Here is a 16132-nt window from a genome sequence, read left to right as displayed (position 1 = left end):
CCAGGGTACAGGGATTACAGGCACTGTTATACATATACACTGCCCCATAGAAGCAGTAATGGCCAAGTTTATTCAAGAAAGTTAAAGTGAGGGCTGGGGATATAGTTCAGAGGTACAAGGTCCTGCTGGTGAGCACAAGGGCCTGAGTTCAATTCTTGGTACCAAAAAAAAGAAGGTTAAAGTGAAGAGTGAGAAACTGGTTCTGCAGAGCAAGCTTGGGACAGGTAAGAGGAGAAAATGCAACCAAAAGGCCACCCTGGCAGATGCTGGTGGGCTGCTGTGAGGGGCCACAGCACCCCCTGGATTTCAGAACCTCTTCTTCCTCATCTTCAAGCTCTGCACAGGCTGTTTGCTTCCTCCCCAGCTATTACCTTTGATCCCCACAGAGCTCTCACATAGTTGACTGAAGAAGGATTAACTGGGACTTGTGAACCAAAACCTATCAAGATTGGGAACACAGAGGCCTGATAAAAGGTTCAAGACTCTCAGTCGCCTGTTTGCAAAGTCTTGGTTGAAAATTTAAGGATCTGATTCATCAACGGTCTTATTACCTCTTTTAAAATCCTAAAAAGCTGGCGTGCACTCCTATACTCCCGGCACTCAGCGGGCTGGGGGAAGAGGATGACTGAGAGTTGGAGGCCAACTGAGGCTCACACACCAAATCCAGCGCTAGCCTGAACTAGGCAACACCCTGCCTCAAAAAACAATAAAACTTTAGAAAGCCTACTGACGTTAAATATGAAACAAACAACTTTATAGAAAAACCATTTTGATGTTTATTAAATTATTTCTAAGTTCAAATTCATAATTTATATATAAGGGGATAAAGAGACAAAGATCTGAGAATATTTCTTCAATATAATAAGTTATTTATTACAAGCTGGGCATAGCAGCACACGCTTGCCATCCCAGCACTCAGGTTCTCAAGGCAGGAGGACTGCTACAAGACTCAACCTGGGCTACACAGTGAGTTCCCAGCCAGCCTGAATTACAGAGACTTTGTCTCGGAAAACAAATTAATTAATTTAATTAAATACAAAACAAAAAATCTGAAAAGAACTTCTCAGGATGGAAGCAAATACTGAAAATCACACATTTCATAAAGAACTTACAAAGAATTATTACACCACAACAATACAAGGGTAAATAACCCTATGTTGCAATGGGCGAAGAATATGAACGTTTTTATAAAAAAAAAAAAGACATGAAGTCCCGGCTACTTGGGAGGCTGAGGCAGGAGAATAAAAAGTCTGAGACCAGCACAGGCAATTTAGAAAAATCCTACTGTGCTGCCGTGCCCGGTGGTGCACAGCTGTAATCCCAGTACTGAGGCTGAAGCAGGAGGAGTGCCCCCTTCAAGGCAGCCTGGGCTACATCCTGAGAGCACGCACACAAGGTTCAATCTCCAGCATGGCCAAAAAGAAGAACAAAACCAGATAATGGGAGGGTGAGGACAGAGACACCAGCATCTCCTCACTGCTAGTAGGGACTCCACCAGCATGGATCTGTGGCAAAGGACCTGGCGGATCCTCAAAAGCTGCAGCAGAGTCACAGTCACCCCACAACCCAGCAGTTCCACTCCCACGCCCACAGCTGAGACGTGCCATGTGGGAGGGCCACGCCATGCCACCAATGCCCCTGCTCAGCCAGAGTAACTCCAAGCCACGCCAGGCGCTGGGCACAGGCAGGCTTGGGAGCCACTAGAATACACCACCCCACAGATGGGGACGCATTGAGGGTTTGGTCACATGAAATGTGTGAAACTGACAAATCCAGAGACAGATTATGTTACTATCGTGAGTTCCTCATTTGACGGCCTGCCCATTTAATGGCTGTTGGGATGTATGACTTTTTGTGTGTGTGTGACAGGTTCTTGCTATATTGCTCAGACTGGCCTGGAACTCACAGTGATCCTCCTGCCTCAGCCTCCCAAATGTTTGTTTGGGTTACAGGCATGCACTACCTTGCTTGGTTAGTTCTGTTGAAAAACGAATTACAAATCAGCCACAGTAGTACACACCTATAATCCTGGCACTTGGGAGACTGAGGCAGGGTTTAAACTAGAGCCCAGCCCAGCAATTTAACAACTTAGAACCTTCCTCAAAATAAAAAGGGCTGGAGGATATAACTCAGTGGGAAAGTTTAGGTTTCAACCCCCAGTACTGCAATAAACAAACAGGAATTATAGCCTCGTGCGGTGGTACACACCTGTAATCCCAGCACTGGAGAGGTTAAGGCCGGACTGCAATTCAAGGCCAGCCTGGGCTGCATAATGAGAGTCTGTCTCAACAACTACAGAAAAATTACAATACCTTCTTCAGAAGGGAAATAACTCAATTATATACTAAATGGGACTAGAGGGGGTAGGGCTGGATAATTTCACTCTTTTAAAACTATCTGTGCAACCTGAATTATTTTTATAACTTACAAATCATTTTAAAACATAAGGAAGATTTTGATTTTATTGTTTTATAAGAAAAACTTCAAAAATAAAAATGTGTCCTTTCAGGGTCCTCTTGGAGCTAATTTGTAAGCCACATGAGACAAAGTCATTAAATAATACTTTTCACAGCTCTGTTCCTCACCCCTTCCAAAGTTCTCCAAGTCTGCCTTCCTGAATTCAGGTGAACAAGCCCTAGAAAACGCAAAGTTAAACATTTATCTTTCTGAAGGCTGTGGTTATCAGAAGAATTGATGGTGCGATAAAACTTCCCTCTAAACCAACCCCAAAATTTAATTTGAAAAGTATTTGCCCACAACTAGTGCGGCTAAAGACTTGAAGGCAAAACTTCAGACTTTGGGGATTTTATTTGGAAACCTGGGGAGGTGGGTTTTGTTGTTCTTTTTAGTACCGGGAATCAAACTCGCCAGGCAGGGGCTTATACCGCTGAGCTAGATCCTTGATCCCAGTGTTTTGGTGTTTTTGTTTGTTTTGTTTGCTTTTTTTTTGTTTTGTTTTGGGTGGTATCAGGAATCAAATTCACAACCTTGCACTTGCCAGGCAGGCGCTTACGCCACTAAGCTAAATACCTAGCCCTGTTTTGGTTATTAACAAGGTAAGGTTAAAAAAAAAAGAGTGTCATCAAGTGAAGAGACCCTTGCCCTCATCTCTTGAGTATGGAGACAAACTCAGGACGCAGGTCTGAGGATCATTTCTATGGTAACACTGGATAAGTAAAGACTATCCTTTATTTAGCAAATAAAGCAAAATGTAAGCCCCCTCTGTAGGGAAAGGTAACCTTTGCTTTCATAGTACACTGAGATAGGTGCCCTTAAAGTAACCAATCTAGACAGTTATCTCACGTTTTAACTTTCTCTTTCAGAGGTGAATAAAGTCATTTAATAGATAACAGAAAGCGAAGTAAAAATAATTATGGTGCGCTATGCCGCAAGTACCAGCCCCCCACGAATATAACCATTACAAACTGCAAACGCAGACTAGGGCAGACTTCTTTTTTTTTCTTTGAAATTCGCAAAAAACGAGATCTTAAAAACAGTCAAAAGCGAGTAGGTGGCATCTCGCCGCTTGGAGACCCAGTGGCACTTATAGCTTATAACTTATGGCGGGAAGTGGGTTAGTCCAGCCTCTCCCACGCGCCTGTCCAAATATGCAACTGAACACTCCAGCTTTCAAATCACACTGGGAACCGAACATGAGTATCCCCGAGCGGTCAGCGGGGTCACTGTCGCATTTCCGCAGTGTCCTTGTTTCACTTTAGCCTCTTTCCAAGGATGAGTCCAGCCGCGCTGGTGGCACACACCGGCACTCTCAGCACCAAGGAGGCCGCGGCAGGAGGATCGAGCTGGAGGCCACCTGAGAGACACAGCGAGCCCCGCTCTCCACAACTCTGGAAAGAGGATGCAGCCAGAAAACTGCAGGAGACAACCGCCTCCTTCTCGGCGCCCCAGCGGCGCGGGCGAAGGCCGGGGACGCCAGGGCGGACCCGAACCTTCCGGCACCAGGCTCGGTGTCGCCTTCCGGCTGGGCGCCCCAGCCCCCATACACTCGGTTCCGGGCCCAGACACGCCCCACTCCCGCGGCCGAGGGCCCGGGGGCAGGAAAGTGGCGATGACTCACACGCCCGGGCCTGCGGCCAGACCGCGGCCTCCCTCGCCGCCGCGCTCCCCGCCCCTCAGCCTTTCCAGATCTGCAGCTCCAACCGGAGCACCCCTCTTCCCCCGAACCCCCCTATCCCGAAGCGCGTACCTGAGAGTCCCGCAGGGCCCGGCCGCGCACGCGCACCCAATGCCACCACCAGCGCGCGTGCGCAGCAAGCCACCCCCCCCCCTCGTGCGCGTGCGCAGCACCCCCACCTCGCGCGCGCGCCGGACCAGCGCCACCGCCCGGGAGGCCGGGCGAGGCCGCGGCGGAGGCGGAGGCCCGGCGCCCTGGGCGGCGCGCGGCGCCCGAAGCCCGTCCTCCCCGCCCGGCGACAACGGCCGAGGGGAGGGGACAAGTGGCGGGGGCAGGAAGCTGGGGCTTAAAAGGGCAGCGGGCGCCGGGCGCTTCCTCGTCGCCTCAGCCCGGTTGGCCTCAGCTCCTTGCAGCCGCCGCCGCCGCCGCCGTCGCCATGTACCGCCGCCTGGGCGAGGCGCTGCTCCTGCCCCGCGCCGGGCCTTGCGCGCTGGCCTCGGCCGTCGACCCCGCCGCGCTCTTCGGCAGCTGGGCCCGCGCGCCGCCCGCCGCCCCGCCACCCGGCCTCGGGACGCCCGTCCGCCGGCGCTACAGCGAGGCGGCGGCCCAGCGCGAGGACGACCCCAACTTCTTTAAGATGGTGGAGGGCTTCTTCGACCGCGGCGCCGACATCGTGGAGGACAAGCTGGTGGAAGACCTGCGCACCCGCGAGAGCGAGGAGCAGAAGCGCAACCGCGTGCGGGGCATCCTGCGCATCATCAAGCCCTGCAACCACGTGCTGAGCGTCTCCTTCCCCATCCGGCGCGACGACGGCTCCTGGGAGGTCATCGAGGGCTACCGCGCGCAGCACAGCCAGCACCGCACGCCCTGCAAAGGAGGTGAGCAGTGGCCCGCGCCCGCCGCTCCGGGCGTGGCAAGCTGGCCAGACCGCCGCTTTCCGCCCTAAGATGTCCACGTCGGCGGGGCTGCCCTCCGCGGCACCCGGGCCGCTACTGCACCGATGCTGTCTGCAGAGCTGACGGTGCACCGGGCTTTGCGGCCCGGATCGGGGTCGCGGGTGGGGTGGGGACCGCGCCGAAATGCACTGCAGCTGGCCCCTTCAAGGCTGCCCGGCGAGCTTTCGTGACTGCAGTAGGAACCACCCGCTCCAAGCAGAAGTTGTTTTCTGATGTTTTCGTTTTGCAACAGCAGTGACAGATGTAGGATCATAGGAAATTACCTGCATTCTAGGTTTGAAGTCTAGACAGTTGTACTAACCAAAGGCATTTACTCATGTTACGTGTAACATGAGCGCCTGTTACTCTTGTGAATTGAGTTATTTTTGCAGCCTGACGGCGTGCTTTGTGCCCCCTCTCAAATTCGGGCAGGATAAAATCTCTGCCGCTAACTCCGGGCGTCCTGACGGTATGCGCACCGCGGCCCGCCGGCCAATGGAATGAAACAGCCCTGGGGGTGTGTAAGCGTCCCGCCCAGCGCGCGATCCCAGCAGGGGAAAGGCGAAATAGGAAAACAGTCCGACGTGTTCAGTTTGGTAGTCGTCGAGTGTAGTGTCAAGTCTGGGCTCCCCGCAGATTTGGTTTCTGTGGTCAGATTTGCCCTCTTCAGAAACATAAAAGCCTTTTCTCGCACACATCCACACCCAATTTATTGTGCATCTTAAAGGTATTTAAAAGTAACGTAAAATAAGAACAAAAGCCTTTTTTTCTGTATTGTTATAAAGAAATTAAGGAGAGTGAAAGACCCGTAGAAGGTTAGAGTTTCGCTGGAGCTGGGTTGGCAAATAAACAGCGAGGGGGTTGGGCCAGACCCTTTGTCTCCCTCAACCCAGTGGCTGGCTTTCTGTTGCCAGCTAACTTCAAAGGGCAGTTTTTAGAAATCCTCTCTTCACCAGAAAATTTCAGCTGTAGCGGTATTCCCAGCAGCTGGCAGGGGGAACAAAGGTTGTTCCCGATGGTTTAATGATTCACTAAATTTACATTGACCCGCCCACTCAGGGTTTACCTTTAGAGCTTAATTGCCCTTCAGCTTTGCAGTTTCCTATGCTGGAAGCTGTTGGAGTCGCTTTGACCTCCAGTTTCCCTTCCACTCCAAAGATGTATAAAATGGACACGCTGTGGTTCTCCTGCCTGGCCTGCCTTCTTCCTGCTGCTCTCTCCAGGAACGCGGAGCTCAGGCTCCCCTGTAAAGCAAACAAGGATGCTGAAGGAGAGGCAACGTGGAGCAAATATTAGGCCACATGGCCACGTTTCTGTAAAATGAGCAGAGTGCGGTTGACAGCATTTTCTGTCCTTAAAAGACACAAACCAGTAGGTTTGTTTTCTGCAGCATCTGACTTGGTTTCTTTGAAGCTCTTTGTTTCTTCTTCCAGGCCAGTTCTTTCTGTCCTTGTCACAACTCTGCCCTCACTAGTGCAACTCAAGTCCACTGTGGTTTGTCAGTGCTCTTCCTCTAGCTACCACAGCCATGAATTTAACAACAAATTGTATCACCTGTTTCAGAACACTTACTATAGCATTTTCATGTACAGAAGTGCAAGGTGGTCTGTTCTATTCATCAGCACAGGGACATGCAGAAGCTGAGTCACAGCTACACAGAAGCGTGCAATGCAAGATGATATAGCAAGGAAGAACATTGGACTGTGCAAAGTGATACATCTAGTATCTTAATTACTGTATGGGTGGATGAATATGTAACTGTGAAATCCTTGAAATACTGTACATGATAGGCAAATTTTACTCTCAAGACATTGGGGTACACATTTATCACCCTTACTTGACCATAGAAAAACACAATGTACATTCTAAACAGATTATCTTCACTGAGGTTTTGCACTGAAACAGTTAAGGCTGTTTTGATGTGTAAGTCGGGCTCTCCCAAGGCCTTAGGCCAGAGATTTCGTGAGGCCAGAGGTTTCGGGCCAACTTGGGGAAACATAGGCCTTTTGTTTTGTTTTTTTGTTTTGTTTTGTGTCCTGGGGATGGAAACCGGGGCTTTGGCTACGCGTGGTTTGTAGAAACAAGGTCGTTTGAAGCCACCCCGGCTAGGCTTGGACTGGGTAGGATGTTCCTGCCTCGGCCTCACAGTGCTGGGGCCCTGTCTTCTATCTCAAGTTAAAAAAAGACAGAAAAGGAAGTTGCTAATCATGGTCCCACTCTGGTTTTAGAATGCATTAGGTGAGAGAATAAGTGACTGGGATAAAAATGGCCCTGATGAGTCTTTCCCTCTCAGCCATTCTAGCCACACTCCTTCCACAACTAAACTGTCTTCTTCCTCAGTGTTTTTTGCCAGAAGAAAAAACTAATCTGCTCATCACCTGCTTTTTCCCTCCTTAGCTTTTCGGTATCTTATCTTTCCTCCACAGTGACCTTATGCTTGAGTTTCCTAAAATAAAATTCTCAAACGTTGAAGCCAAGCAACAGTTTAATTGCCTTTATAGAGAAAGCAGGATTTAAAGACCTGGGAGTGACTGACAAGTTTGTCATTGCAAACAAGGGTTTTCCCACATTTTCTCAAAACCATATTTAATTGAGCCTGCTTGATTTGCTTTTGTTAAGGGTTTGCAAAAGCGTGTGGTGTAGACCCCCGAGGCAGTTTAAGTGATGACTTAAAAATAATTCCAGGTGTCTGTGGTGTGCCTCCTTGTAATCTCAGCACTGAGGAGGCCAAGGAAGACAGACCCTGAGGTGTTTCGGTTGTCTTTTGTTCTTAGAGTCCAAGTTTGAGGCCATCTTGAATTACACAATAGGTTCAAGGCCAGCCTGTACTATATTGAGACCTGGTCTGAAAAACAAATACTTGTTCAACAAGGATGAATATTGCATGCATGTGCCACTGATTTGAGACTAGTTTGGGTTTTGGTGTGCTTGAGGAAGGTGTTAGAGACTGGATCTCCGGCCTGTCTCAGTGAATTTTCTGCTCAGTGGGCCACAGTTCTGCCTGAGGCCTGTCTGCCTTTTTAGAAGGAAGCTTATCATGCAGCGGTCAGCTGGGGGAAAGGTAAGCACAGGTGATGGTGTGGTCAGTTTGCCTTCTCTTCAAGCCTGCCCAACTTTGTTGTGATCTGAAAACTTCAGCAAAGTTCGCCCATCCCTGGTTCTTTCTCCAGAAAGTCTTAGGACTTTCTCAGGCCATCAACATTTAGGTATAACTGATGGGCTGTAGGTTCAATCAGGATAGGCTGACCCCAGCTATCATTATTATAAAGGCTGTGCTTGCCTGAAACTGGTGTGCAGAACCCAGCCTGAGAGGTGGGTGGTCTCCCCTGGGCAGCTGCGGGTGGGGCTGACCTGCAGATGAGTCACTCCGCCTTCCCAGGGGAGGCAGGCAGGATGTTTCCGACTTATTTTTGCCATGCTCAGTTGACAGCCATCAAAACTTGGGTATCTGAAGGGACTCACGATTCTCATCGTCTGAAAGTCCGGCTGTGTGTCTGCATCTTGCTACCTACCACAGGAGAAACAGAATCTACGGTGTCTGAAAGTCCAAGCCAGAGTGCAGGTGATGAATACTGTGCAGCCCTATCCCTGACAGTGCTGTTTTCTAGTGCTCACTGTTCAGTGCCCAAGTGTGTTGCTAATTGAAAGGCTCTCATTTCCCAGCAGCTCCGTGCCTCTCTTCTTAGAGACTCTGGGCCTCATGGAGTATGCATCCCTGTGTTCCCAGCACGCCCAGAATGCAGGAGGACTGCTGTGAACTACATAATGGGCTTATGTCAAAAGAGAGTGGAGGCCCGAACCTGTGGGAAGGTGTACAGCAGAGTCGCCACCTTCCCAGCGCTGTGTGGATGCATTCAGCAAGCAGGCACTGCTCACTCCCTTTCCAAAATGCCCTTTGCGATATTAGGGACCTCAGGTTGGAGACTAAGCACCAGTACCCATTAAACTCCAGTAAAATGGGGAAACTGAGCTTTCATGCCTCTAGTGTAAAGAAATTGGATTTATCACTCGGTAAATTAAATTCCTTGTTACTGCTTAGAAAAATCATTTCTGTCCACTAATGTTGGGGGCGGTGGCAAACACCAGTGATCCCAGCACTTTGGGAGGCTGAAGCAGGAGGTTCACTAATTTGGGCCCAGCCTGGGCAAAAATAAATAAGCATTAACAAAAACAAATACTCTTTCTGCCTTCAGAGAGGCCATGAGGCAACCAGTGGGTGGTGGTGACAGCTGCTGTTGAAAGTTGCGTGTGAGGGACCCTCCGCTAGGAATTCTGCACACATCCTCTGGTGCGTCATCACCAGGCTGCAGCAGCTTCTTGTGCATTGCTGCCTTTATGCTTCCTAAAAGGAACCCCTGCCCTTGCTGCCCAAAGGTGGCTAAGGTCTGAGTGTGTCCTTTGGCAAGGGGACACAGTCAGCAGGTAGTGGGACTGGAGTTCTGGTTCCAGCACTCACCTTAGTGATTATCATCACTGAGTGATTCCCTCATCTAAAAAGGTAGAGCTTTCGTCTGTGTGTTAGAAATTACTAAAAGACCTACCTTCTTCCTGAAAAGAACACGTGTTGGCATGGCATTACAGATGAGTATCATCAGAAACGAGCTGTGCAGGGGCCCATTTGTTCTAGTTGCTGAGGCCATGAAATAACATTCTGAAGAGTTTATCTAGTGAAAGAGGTTTGAAGTCCTGCATTGGATAGGCCTTTTTTGGAGACAGGGTCACACAGTGTCCTCTGGGCAGCCCTTGAACTTGCAGCAATCCTCCTTGTCTAAGCCCTGCCCTAGTGCTGGGAAAGCAGGCTTGCACCATCTCACCCCGCTTGATGGGACTTGAGAAGAGCGAGGTGGTGCACACCTGTAACCCCAAGGATACCCTGCTGAATTGCCTGGGCTGGGATCATGGGCATGTGCCACTCAGCCCACTATGTCTGTCCGGGCTTGTCTACTGTCTCCAAATAATTCCCTTCCCCTCCGAAGACCCATCTCAAATATCACTTATACTTGTAAATAATTCATAGGAAACTGGGCATCTGAAGTTTCAAGCCTTTGTCTCTTTGAACCTTTTACTAACAAGTTACTGTGTTTAGTTGCTAAACACTATCCAACTTTTTCGTTGCTAGTTTTAGTTGCTAATTTTGCATGATTTCCAACACATGTTTGGGATGAAGGTGTGCCCAGATATACTGTTAGTCACTGCAAGAGGATCTTGCAAGTTAACATTTACATAATTAATCTTCCATCTATCAAGCAGTAAACTATTTAATCACAACACTGGTATTTTATAGATGTATGTCTGTATAAATGGAAAGATAATACATTTAACTCTGCAAGAATGATTGCTCCCTCAGAGAAGGCTGATCACAATTGAAAGGCAAGGGAGACTTAAATTTCAATGGATGAAAATGTGAATGTGTGTTGCGTAGTTTTAAATTTCAGTGCACACAAGCTAGCCAGGCGTGGTGTAGAGCGCCACTCCGAGGCTGAGGCGGGCCTATTGCAAGTTCAAGGCCAGGCTGGTTTACATATTAAGTCCCAGTGCAGCCTGGGTTTTAGGGTTGTCTGGAGGGTTAGAACAAAAGAAGCAAAATATTTTCCAGTATCAGCTAAACATCTGCTTCCTGGGAAACTTGGATTTGTTTTTTCAGAATAGTTAGAAGGCTGAGCTGATAGGAGGGAAGTGGAAACGCCTGCTTCTCTGCCTTCTCACACAGGACACTTAGTTTGTGGGGACAGTCGGGCAGTTACAGTGTCTGGCTTTTCTTGGTTCCTCTGCATGATGCCCCCCAAGTGCTGTGCTGGGTTTATGTCCGAGACTTCTGGGTCGTAACTTGCTGAGGAACACGGTTCTTCCCTGTTCTTTGCTCTGCTCCTCATTTTTAATCATGTGAGTCTCCCCTTGTGAGTTAGGAAAATGTATGAAGAGAAGATCGGTTCTGGTAAACGGATGATGAGAGTATAGTGCATGGGTTTTAAGAGTGACAAGGCCTTTTTGTTTGCCTGGAGGTTCTCTGGTTGTGGCAGAATTCTTGTTCGTTAAATAAATAATCAGAATACAGCTGGAAACAGAATTTCCATTCCAAATAGTTTTTACAAGTATTTGAATTCTGGTGAATATTTAGTTAATGATTCATCATATAAAACTGGGGGCTATGTGAATGTGTGTTGGTGTTGAGTCACCTAAAGAAGGCAAGAAAAATCCAAGCTACTCAGTTGTGGTTTGCTCTGAATCATTTTTGACGTAAGGAGCTGGCTTGTTTTCATCATCACCATGGCAACTCTAACTAGTTTTTGTTTTTGATTTTTGTGCCTCCTAGAAGCTCAGTGTGTGTACCCATCGTTGGGCGCTGTAGCCCAAGAAGTATGAGGTAGCTAAGTTAGAAGCAGAGCAGAGCTGCGCACTGTGGTTTGCAGATAGAAGCCTGTGTTTCCTCAGCCTTCTCAAACAGCTGCACCCCAGCCCGCTGGGAATAACTGTCCTTAGCTCGTCCTGAGCGAGAGGTACAGTAAGCACTCTGTTCATCCCTGCCCTGCCCACTGCCTCAGAGACTGGCAGTCATAAAGATTGATGGCCGAGGGTGGGTTCTCCCTGTCCTCTGGACTGAAGCAGATGAGTTTGTCAACAGATCAGAAAGTGGACTTTGGTTGTAGGTCCCATTTCTGAGCATGCTCAGCCTGAAGTTGATACCTTGATAATCAGCCTATCCACTGCCATCCAGAGACCCTAAGATCCCTCCTCCAACACCAGCAGTGTCATGACAGTAGAAGCTGACAGATGGTGCTAACTTCAGGGTAGAAAAAAATTTCTGCTTACATTCTTCCTCCTGTTTTTGAGACAGGGTCTTTGCTGTGTAGCTGGCCTTGAATTCCCTGGGTGTCCTGGACTGCCCACAAAGCCGTCCTCCTGCCTCGGCCTCCCCAGTGCTGGGATGATGCTGTGCGCCACCCTACCCAGCTGCCTTCCTCCGTTCCTCCTCCTTGGCCCTGTGTCCTGTTGGCCTTCTGTCCCACACACGCCGTCCTGGAGAAAAGGGGAAATGAGGGTATTGAGGCCTCCAACAAAGTCAGACTCTGGATTTGTAAAGCCCGAACGTTTTCCTACATGTATAATATTTATTTTTGGCTTTGCTAAGCAGTTTTGTCTTCCAGTTAAAATATTTTCAAATACAGTGGCCATTTGGAAGAGTCTTCCTGTCACTGAACTTTGAAGTATGTCACCTTTGTCCTCCACATCCTCCAATTGTACTGATTTCTCCCAGCTACTGAGTTTAGGAATTCAGTCAGTGCCTTCTTTTCACAGTTACATCCCTATTTAGGTTTCTGTGTCCCTAAGAATGCGACTAGGCGCCTTCAAGTGACAGTGTGTGTGTATGGTTGTCTTTGGCTTCTGACCCCCAGGGGGCACAGTAACGACTGCCTTGCTGGAGTGCACGTGGTTAGATGCACTGTGGGGTTTTCTTGTTTTACTTTTCACTCGGCAGTTTCTCGCTGTGATACTACACCTTCCGGCTGCTGGAAGGAGAAATATTTGGGAACCGGATGATTAATGGTTGGGCGCAGGCAGGTGCCCCCCCTGCCGTGCTCCTCTGCTCCGGCCCATTCCCAGAGCCCAGGCCCTCCCCTTTGGGCTCCTCCTGGCCTCCTCATTAGAGGCCTGCTCTGAGTGCCAGCAGCTGCCTGCGGGGATTCTTAGCACTGCATACTTTACAAACAAGAGGCCTGGCTCCAGCCAGTGGAAACCATTTCTGACTCAAATTATTCCAGTACTTTTGTAATAAAATGGTTACTTTGTTTCAACTTCTGTCTGGTTGCTAATTAGCACTGGGGTCTTTCCATTTAGATGGTTTTGCTATTTGATTTATGAACATTACTAGTGAAATCAGTTTTTAGTTCCCCACTAAATTATCACTATCTTTAAAAATTAAAGCCTTTCAGTTTTTAAGTTGAGGCAGAATAAGCTTTCCCCCGCTAGAGGAGAAAGCACTGAGAATGAGGGTTTCTTGGTGCGCCTCCCTCTGCAGGTGGGGTGAGGAATGATGAGGTACCCGTGGGAGTTGACCCTCAGAGTAGCGCTAAAGCAAGACAGAAGCCAGCCATGAGTCTGCCAGTTCCAGTGGTAGTGAACCTGTGGCACACGGGCCATTTGTTGTGATGGAAAGCTCTGAAAGGCCAGTTCGCTGCTGGGTGGTTCTGATAATGTTCCCACCACAAGTATCAGTGCCATATGCGGACTGTCCCCCTGGAGCTTGCAGTCACTTATTAAAGAATAAGCCCCAGGGGGCCTGGTGTAAGCCCCACCCTGGCAAGGTCATGAGTTCTATCCCTGGCACCAGGAAAAAAAAGAGCCAGGCATGGTGGTGCACACCTATATTCCCAGCACTCAAGAGGCTGAGGCAGGAGGATCCTTGGGAGTTCAGCACCAGCCTGGGTTACAAAGCAAGCTCAAGTCCGGCCTGAAGAACATTAGTGAGACCCTATCGCAAAAAAGACACACACACATAAAATGAGTTGCTTTGCTCTGGGCCACTGCCTTACAGTGCTTGTTGTAGTGTGGGGATAATTGAAACAGGACAGCTTGGGCCTGTGCCGCTTGTCTCGCGCAAGACTGGACTTCCAGATGTGGGCTCCTGTTAAGGGTCCGGGTTAGACTTGGGTGCCTGGCTCGGCAGTTTCTACCCAGTACTGGGCCACAGCACTCAGCATCTGTAATGGTGGGGGTGGGGGGTGTCTTAGTGTTTAAAGAGCATTTGTGTTATACATACAAATGTTGCTGGGAATATAGCTCAGTGGCACAGTGCCTGCCTGGCAAGCAAGAGGTCCTGAGTTCACTTTTGTTTGTTTGTTGTTTTGAGACAGGGTCTCGCTATGTAGCCCAGGCTGGCCTCAAACTCATAGTGATCCTCCTGCCTCTGCCTGCTAAGTGCTGAAACCACCAGACCTGGCTCATCTTAATTTTATTTTAATTATTTTTTTTCCTAAAGTAATTTTTAGGGGCTAGCGCTGTAACTTTTTAGTATTTAGTATCGGTGCTGATGGCACATTTTGAAAGTTTACATGTATGTCAAATTTTAGCAGCTGTGGCTTTTCTACCTTAATTTTTTACTTACCAGCAGTACGAGGACCTGACCCCAAGGCCTTGCCATACATGGAGGTGAGCAGTAAGGGCTGAACTACATCTACATCCCCAGCTCTCCCACACTGATTGCTGAGACAGGTTCTCACTCACAGCCCAGGGTGGCCTCGAACTCTCAGCAGAGGCCCTGATTATGTGTTTCCTGTTAAACACCAGGAATTAAAGCAGCAAACAAAACAGTCTGACTCTGGCACTAACCTCATAAATGAGAAAGCCAGACCTAGACAGATACGATCCTTCAGGGTAAATACAGGGAGGAAAGCAGCAGGTGGGAGCTGAGTGGGAGGGCGAGGTGCTGTGTGAGGGGCGGTCCGGGAAGCCTCGGAAGGTACAGGGAGCTGCACAGACATCTGAGCGCCACAGAAAGCTCGCTTCACCCCGAGTTCTGCAGTGTGAGGATGGGGTGCACTTACTTCACTAGCAAACACACGATGTGCAGGGTGTAGTTCTAGGAGCACCCTGGAGTGGAGACAGGGTCCTACTGTGCTGCACAGGCTAAGAACCTGGAACCAGCGGGTGCGCCGCGCCGCGCCATGCCATGCAGTCTTAGTCTCTCAGTAACCTTCAGGATTTGCTTTTTATGGTCACACATACTATACATAAAATTTTCTTAAAACAGCAATCTCTTCAGTCAGTACTCAGGCTGATGGATAATTCCTGGAATAGAGGGTCTCCTCAAGCTGCCAATGAGTTACTGTATATTTTCCTCCTAAACAACACGGGAGAGCTGTCCTACCCAGCACCAGGCAGGAACCATGGGGGAGGGGGCTGTACCTTCCTTGGGGTTTCTGCACCCAGATACAGGCTGGGCTTCCTGCTGGGCTGAGAGCAGGAAAACCGGAAGTGGAGAGGCTTAGCCCCACAAAACCCCAAGCAGTGAGCACCCCGCCCCTGTTCTGTGTCTGTCTCCCAGATGGCCTGGCCGGCTCCCTCTTTGCAGGAGGGGTCACCTTACCTTTGAGGTGCAGCTGAGTGAGAGGAGTCACCAGCAGAGGGATCTGCCTAGATGCGATAATTTAAAGCCAGAGCCTCAGGGAGGCACTTGGCCTTACAGCTGCGTCTGTCAAGCCCGGTAGCAGTCCACTTTGCCCGTGTTTATGTTGTATCATTAGAAAGCAAAACTCCTACCCAGCATGGCAGTGTCCTCTGGACCCAGCACTTGGGAAGCTGAGTCAGGATGATCCCTGCAAGTTTGAAGCCAGCTGGACTACATAGCAACACTCTGTCTTCAAAAACACAGCCCTCCCCCCAAAAATAGCAAAATTCCCTGAGCTAGTCGCCTTCCAGAAAGCTCAAAACACGATCCAGTGATAACTGTAATTTCCCTTTGAGGGCAAGGACTGTGTCTTAGTTGTCTTGGGTCTCAGTCGCTGTCTCCCCCCAGACCTGAGCCGCGTTCCTCACTCGGCTCCCTGTGCCTTCTGTGGCTCCCTGCCTGTCCGACGGGCAGCTCTCCCTCTTCCCTCCTCTTCCTTCCCTCCATGCTGTTCTGGCACAGCAGCTGCTGCTGCGGCTCTACTTGGAAATTGCCTGCTTGCAGAATGCAGACAGTGTGGACATCATTTTGTAGCCTTTTAAAAACTTACTGCTGATGTGTTCTAAGTACCTCCTTTTCTTTCTCCCTGCCCCTCCTGAAAAACACCTCTGCCCAGGCATCCGCTACAGCACCGACGTGAGCGTGGACGAGGTGAAGGCGCTGGCCTCGCTGATGACATACAAGTGCGCCGTGGTGGGTGAGTGCTCCCTCCTCTGTCGCCGGCTGCCGGCTGCAGGGAGATGTGTCTGCGCAGAGACCTCGGCTTTGTTTCCGTGCGGGGAGGTTCACAGGCACTCAGCGGATTTTTTTCTTTAAATGTAGTTCTTTGTTCTAAATCCCTGTCTGTACCTGTAAATAAGACCCAATCATGCAGACGGAAAATAAACACCTTCCGTG

At 49.5% G+C, this 16132-nt stretch overlaps 2 protein-coding genes and 1 long non-coding RNA gene across 11 annotated transcripts in view; 1 reads left to right on the top strand and 2 right to left on the bottom strand.

Moving 5' to 3' along the window:
• The window catches only part of Shld2 (shieldin complex subunit 2), a 97864-nt gene extending 93584 nt beyond the window's left edge, over positions 1-4280 (bottom strand). For 3 of the 9 annotated variants that reach the window (XR_010042225.1, XM_063233748.1, XM_063233747.1), the window contains exon 1: positions 552-754. The gene's annotated coding sequence lies outside the window, so the exon portion shown is untranslated. Of the gene's footprint in view, positions 1-551; positions 755-2585; positions 2775-4207 lie in introns of those variants that run through there. The other 6 variants (XM_063233742.1, XM_063233746.1, XM_063233743.1 and 3 more) reach the window with 5 other exon arrangements.
• A 138-nt stretch (positions 4281-4418) lies between these two features.
• Positions 4419-16132, top strand: part of Glud1 (glutamate dehydrogenase 1) — a 29116-nt gene continuing 17402 nt past the window's right edge. The window contains exons 1-2 of the mRNA XM_063233749.1: positions 4419-5013; positions 15852-15932. Coding sequence (XP_063089819.1) covers positions 4572-5013; positions 15852-15932 — 523 coding nt within the window. The 5' untranslated portion in view covers positions 4419-4571. The remainder of the gene's footprint in view (positions 5014-15851; positions 15933-16132) is intronic.
• On the bottom strand, positions 8356-15431 carry LOC134472419 (uncharacterized). Its single transcript, XR_010042226.1, has 3 exons — positions 15155-15431; positions 11881-12087; positions 8356-8578 (listed from the first exon to the last, which is right to left on the bottom strand). It is a non-coding gene; the product is annotated as an uncharacterized LOC134472419 (long non-coding RNA).

This window comes from Cavia porcellus, unplaced genomic scaffold, assembly GCF_034190915.1.
Source record: "Cavia porcellus strain 051 isolate PalLab524CR breed Dunkin Hartley unplaced genomic scaffold, mCavPor4.1 scaffold_23, whole genome shotgun sequence".
Classification (NCBI taxonomy): domain Eukaryota; kingdom Metazoa; phylum Chordata; class Mammalia; order Rodentia; family Caviidae; genus Cavia; species Cavia porcellus.
The sequence above is the reverse complement of the archived record's forward strand: the minus strand, read 5'-3'. Positions and strand labels throughout refer to the sequence as shown.